General features: G+C 42.2%; 1 protein-coding gene across 1 annotated transcript in view; it reads left to right on the forward strand.

The window, feature by feature from the left end:
- DAPK1 (death associated protein kinase 1) overlaps window positions 1–6,603 on the forward strand; it is a 198,820-nt gene continuing 192,217 nt past the window's right edge. Inside the window, exon 1 of the mRNA XM_023508301.1 lies at window positions 1–68. Coding sequence (XP_023364069.1) covers window positions 7–68 — 62 coding nt within the window. The 5' untranslated portion in view covers window positions 1–6. The remainder of the gene's footprint in view (window positions 69–6,603) is intronic.

Consider the following 6,603-nt stretch of genomic DNA (forward strand, 5'->3'; position numbering starts at 1 on the left):
TTTATCATGACCGTGTTCAGGCAGGAAAACGTAGATGATTACTATGACACCGGCGAGGAACTTGGCAGGTAAAGGGGGTGCTGGAAGCAAACGCCACTAGGTTGTGGGAATGCATAAGGCTGGTGGCAGAGGGTGGTAAACAAATGCATCAGGCGTCTCCCTCCCCCTTCCTAGAGATGCGCATATTATAGAGAAAGAGTTACTAACCGAGAGAAGGCCAAGAACCAGAAATAAACCACCTGATCTGAGGGTCTGGGGGTGGAGAAGAGGCAGCTGCTCCCTGGTTGCTAGTTTACAGGGCACCCTATATTGATCAAGAAGAGATGTAATTGTCTGTACTAACTCTTGTCAGTCTTTGCCCTGGAGGCTACTTGAGACAAACACTAAGATTATAATTACAACTGGAGTTAGCTTTTGTGTGTGATTTAAACAGAGTACAAACGAATTCATGGGCTTATAAAACATGTAATACTTTTCCTCTTTCTGAATTTTCAGTGTAACATGATCAAGTATTGGTAGGTTCTTTATCAATGGGGATTTGCCATGTGTTGATGTGGGGCTTAGATTTTCAAACTTCTTACAACCAGAAATTTAATTACCCGCTCAGCCTTGCTGGTTGCTCTGGTTTCATTTACCATGTTAAATTTTTAACAAATCAATGAGAGTCTAATATGGCTATCTGGATTCAGAGCATACTTCCATTGCTGCAGCAGCTGTGATTGCCAGTGTAAAATCTTTCAATTTCTAGGTGAACAAAGAATGATTTCTTTGGGGGCATCTAGGGCTGATGACTGTTTCCTTTGGGTGTCTACAATGTGTTAAGCTCTGGTCTGCTTTAACGGAAAACCCCATTCTCATACTTCAATTTAAAATTCAGTTTATGGAATTTGACTGAGGTATATTTTGCATTGTGAGTGAAGTAGGCCAAAGGGTCTTTAAACAAACAAACACAATATGTATCTACTTATGTGAGTATTTTTCCATAGATACCCGATGTCCTTTTTCCTCTATGAAAAGCTTCCTTTTTCGCTATGAAAAGGAAATTCAAACCCCCCACACACCCTAGATTACCTAATGAGGATTATGAAAGACAACCTTAACTAAATTTTTTTAAGAATTTGAGTAATAGTGAAGAATGAAAGCAATTTTTTCAAAATTACTGTAAAAGAATCTTTCCTGTAGTACATTCAGTATTGACTGAAAACATTAATGGGAGCCAGTGCTTAGGAGGAGTTTACTATATATTGAAGATACAGTGAGTAAGAAGGAAAGCTCTTGAAAAAACCACATTTCATGGCTATGTTGAGATTAAGGTTTGAGTATGTGGTTGAAAGACCTGGTTTAAACTGTATGATTCGATCTCTTTTTCCTGTGATTTTTCAGAAGATGGGCGGTATGTGGAGTTTTCCTTTGGGACTAGAGAAAAAAAGGTCAAAAAATAAATTTTGATTCCATCTGTTTAGGATGGCCCGATTATATACATTTTGTGATAAGGAGAGATGATCAAAATTAGGTGAGATGATTGGTTTATGGATATAAGTCTACTGACCTCATTTTCATTACGACCTTTTGGTTGAATTATGTGTTATGAGAAAGAAAAAGAAATGAGGCCTCTCTGTGGCTGGCGAGGGGAGTTTGTGATTTTTCTTTTGTGGGTGTCATGATGAGGGAGGTGGTTTGCTCATTTGTCACAAGCATTTCGCTTTGATTTTGGCTCTGTGTACATGTCTTTGTATAACTTTCTCCCCACTATGCAAGACTAATTGACAAATTACTTATTAAATAATTTATGTGGCCTAGGGATTTGAAAGAAATGCTCTGAAAAACTAGGAGTTAGAAATTTTTAAAAATGGAATGTTTACACCTGTCTATCTTGTATAGCTGCTATTGTTTTTGCTGGAAAATAGGGTTAGTGATGGATTTGGGGGGAAAAGTTTTTCAATCCTGTGATTTTGTGGCTCAAGCAGCTAGGGCGCCAGCCACATACACCTAAGGTGGCGGGTTCGAATCCCCAGCCCGGGCCCACCAAACAACAATGATGGCTGCAACTGAAAAATGGCCAGGCGTTGTGGCGGGCGCGTGTAGTCCCAGCTACTTGGGAGGCTGAAGCAGGAGACTCGCTTGAGCCCAGGAGCTGGAGGTTGCTGTGAGCATGATGCCATGGCACTCTACCCAGGGGGAGAGCTTGAGGCTCCGTCTCAAAAAAAAAAAAAAAAAATCCTGTGATTTCTTATGTCTTCCTTGGCTATAGTCACTTCTGGAAAACAAGTCCTAATGCAAGATGGACATGTAGGAAAGATGCTGCTTATATGACATCACGTGTCACTGGAGGGAGATCAGGAAGGGAGGCAGGAGTTTAGAGGCAGAAAATGAAGCTCTAGGCCCCCTCATTCTATAGATGAAGACCCTGAGAGTCAGAGTGGGACAGTGCCTATCTGTTAATAGGCAGATATTTGGCACAAATGCAAGGCTGTTCTAAGCAGATAGTTAAAAGCTTTAAGCAGTGAATTATAAGCAGACCAAAATCTAGGATTTGAGACTTTACCTGCCTATCATTAGCAGTTAACTGAGCAATAGCCACACTTACCTTATGAATGCATTCAGTAGCTGTTGTTTGAACAACCAAAATCCATGGTTAGAGGAGGGAAAGTGGGTTTTTAAAGAAGTAGAATATAGGTATAACCACTAATATTATTTTATTTTTAGAAAAACTGAGAGTGTGTATGTATCAATGTGTGTGTGGCTGTCTCTGTGTTGGTTCAAGAATTCTGTAAAAGTTCTCTGTCAAGTGCCAAGAACTTTAGAAAGTGTTATGATTGTCGTGGCAGTGACAGAGCTGATGGGCCACTGGACAGATATCCTGATCCAGAGTCTGGCTTTGCAGTCTCTGCTAGCTTTATAATATTGAACAGGTCTTGTACCCACTCAGACTCTCAGGATCTTCATCTATAGAATGAGGGGCCTAGTGCTTATTTCATGGCAGTAGTAAAAATCAAGTTATCTAACTTGTAAAAGTATTTTATCAGCGTGTAAAGAGTTAAACAAATATAGATATTATCCGTAGGACTGGCTGAGACGTGTGGGTGTTCCAGACAGGCTAATAACTTGGCCTACAACTCAATATTCTTTAAGAGTCTGTTTCCAACTTTGGGAAGGGAAGCCTTGTGAGAAACAGGTCATGGGGAGACCTGTTGCTGACAGCACTTGGCTTCCACGGTGATTCCAAATAATGTGGCTCTGGCTTTAAGTTGGCACACCCTTCAAGCAGAAGCAAGTCTGTGCAGTAAAGGGAAGACTTTAGAAGACTATTTGGTGACCTTTGGTTTGGGCTCAGGAGGCCCTTTAGGGTCTCACCCTCTGTCCCAGGAAGCTGAACAAAGAGCTCCTTCTATCACATGTCGAAGTCTCTGAGAAGAGTTCTTATGAACACAGTTCTCTCCGCCTGCTATTAAACTGGGTTGTTTTAATGCCCCAGGATGCCCCTAGTGTCTCTTATCAGTTGGCACATTGGATAGCTGCAGGCTGGCTTGCCCCACCGTCTGGCTTCAGTTACACCGTTGGCCATTGTTCAGCCTAACCTGTGAGCCTCCTGGGCACCTCTCTGTAGATTGCTTTCCTGAGGGACTGGCCTTCGTTCCTGTTGCATTATCTGACCTTACATGAGCTTAAGACGTTAAGTTCCACTTCCTTAATACATCCTTCCACAGCGATTTCTCCCTTTTAGGAGCCACATGACTTGTCTGGGACACTCTGATTGTCATCAGTCATAGGCTGTCCAGTGTTCTGCCCTGTTTTGTATTATTATTAGCCTTGTATTGCTCCTTGTAGCTGGCCTGTAAGTTCCTTCAGGGTGTGCCTTGTGGGTGTGCCACAGAAATTCAGCATTGCTGTAGCCCTTTCTCTCCAAAGTGTGCAACGTTTTGCAGAATACCAGCAAATTGGTATTGGCGATCAGTAGGAGGATTGATGCCTGAATGAGCTAATGTAGTTTCGCAGTTGTGATACTGACAGCGGCGTTGGGATTTCAAATGCAGTGATGATGCAGATGCTGAGGTTAGAGAGGCAGGGTGCAGTGTGAATAACCTCAGTACACTTATTTGGAAAGTAAGGAGACACCCACCCCTCAGGGTATTGTGAGAATTAGAGACAATGACACTAAATATCTGACATATAATCACAGCTTTATATAATATAATAAATCATATTATATTATATAATCATTTATAATTATAAAAATTATATTATTTTTAATAATGTATTTTCTCCACCACAACATTACCACATTGCCTAGTGATTACCTATTTGATTATCTCCTTTCTCTACTAGGCCATGACCTTGGACTTGCTCATCGTATTTTATTTCTCTTGCCTAATGAAATGTATGGCACTTAGTAGGTGATCAGTAAATGTATGCTGATTGACCGAATGGGTCAATATATGAGACATACTTCGAAAAAAAAAAATCAGGTCCTCAACGAACGATGCCATGATGGAGATGAACACTTAGGATGTAATGGCCACGGCTCATCAAAATAATAAATGCTCTTATTTTTGGCTTCTTTGTGGCTGAATAGTAATGAGCACAGCAGCCAAACTTTCTAAGCATAAGATCAGCATTAAACAAAACAAGTGAAATGGAGCATTAAATATTTTACACTGATTTGGATAGTCATTGGAAGCTAGTAATGCAAACTTAAAACATTCCTCTTTTGTCATAAAATCCACAGGCATTTTAACTGAAGTAAGAAATTATCATAAGCCCTCACAGCCCAAGTACATCTTTCAGCTGGTCTGCTGTTATCTAGCTGATGTTTGTCCTTAGAATAGTGATAATCTTTTTTTTTTTTAGAGACAGAGTCTCACTTGATTGCTCTTGGTAGAGTGCTGTGGCATCACAGCTCACAACAGCCTGCAACTCCTGGGCTTAGGCGATTCTCTTGCCTCAGCCTCCCGAATAGCTGGGACTATAGGTGCCTACACAATGCCTGGCTATTTTTTTGTTGCAGTTTGGCCCGGGCTGGGTTCGAACCTACCACCCTCAGTATCTGGGGCCAGAGTCCTACCCACTGAGCCACAGGCACTGCCTGTGATAATCATGTGTGGCCACGAAGAAGGAAAAGACACTCTAGTGTGTTTTCTCTTTGGAAATAGGAACCACAGCCCATTGGTAGGTTCCTGCATCTTTGTGGGACTGTGTTGAGGGTGATTTTTTTTCCTCTTTGCATTTTCACTCAGAATGCCCTCAGATGTTTCCTCTGATAGGAAAGGCTGTAAAGTTTTAAGAGAGATAAAGTTCAAATACATGTATTAGGAGCAACAGTTCCTGATGTTAAAAAGCTGTGCAATTTAGGAAGGTCTAGTAACAGTCTTCCAGGATGTGAAGGGAGGGCATGATGGTGTTTGTAAGCAGCAGTTTGGTTGAATGGTTGCTTGCTGGCACCGCTGGGTGTCTGCTGCCTAGGACCACCCGGGTAGGCATCATTTGGGTTCATTCAAGGGGTAGAAGGGCTTATTGATGGGGAAGCTGACTTCTCAGTCCCCCTGCCCTCTTACCCTGGGCTTGTGTCTCATCTGGCTATAACATTGATGCCTCTGCAGAGTCCTAAGAAACACGCAACTTAGAGATGTGTGCCCTAGTTAATTCTAGTACAGTCATCTCTCGGGGTCTGTAGGGGATTGGTTCTAAGACCTGTGAACACACCAAAATCCATAGGTGCTCAAGTCCCTTATATACAATGGGGTAGTATTTGCATGTAACCTATGCACATCCTCTCTTTAAATCATCTCTAGAGTATTTATAATACTTAACATCATGTACATGCCTATGTAAATAGTTCTTGTACTGTATTTTTTAGAAACAATGATAAGAAAAGTCTTTATGTGTTCAGTACAGATGCAGTTGTGGGGTTTTTTTCCCCCTGAACATTTCCAATCCAAGGTTGATTGAAGGCGTGGATGCAGAACCCAGAGAGCTGACTGCAGTTACATGCAGTGTTCTGGTGGGAGAGGCAGCACTCTCTCTTCCATCTTGTCCTCTTTCCTCCCAGCAAAGTTGTATCCCTTGAAGGCATAGTCCAGTTTCTTCCAGGTGGGCAGCATGGGGAGAGGATGACTGGGTGGAGAGGCACAAGTTCTGGCTCCTAGATACCTGCTGAGATGGGGTAGGGAGTGGTGGTGGGGGACAAGGTCAAGATTATGTTGTCTGAGTCAGCAGGGAAATGTGTTAGGAAGGAGGAACTTCATTCTAGTCAACTGTTCTGTGTATGAAACCTATCCAAGCACGGCATCCAAATAAAATGAAACAGGATTTGAGCAAAAATTCATTTCTGAACATGAGATAAAGGAAGCCACTTACTGACAGGAGGGAAGTGGCTTCAACTGATGAAGGGCAGCCCAGAGAATACAGGGAGGGACTCAGACCTGGAAGACGCCTGAGTGACCAGTGTGTCCTTTCTTCTCATTTTGTCTACTTGGTGTTTGGACAGGTCAAGTGGTGTTCTTAAAGCTGTGAGTTAATGGGCAAGAGATGGGCCCAGAGCCCTGGGCCTGCCTTGTTCTGCTCTCTGTACTACTTAGGATCTGGCAATTTTCCTTTTTTTTTTTT

The sequence above is a fragment of the Otolemur garnettii genome, unplaced genomic scaffold, assembly GCF_000181295.1.
Source record: "Otolemur garnettii isolate 467f Iridium unplaced genomic scaffold, OtoGar3 scaffold00243, whole genome shotgun sequence".
Taxonomy (NCBI): Eukaryota; Metazoa; Chordata; class Mammalia; order Primates; family Galagidae; genus Otolemur; species Otolemur garnettii.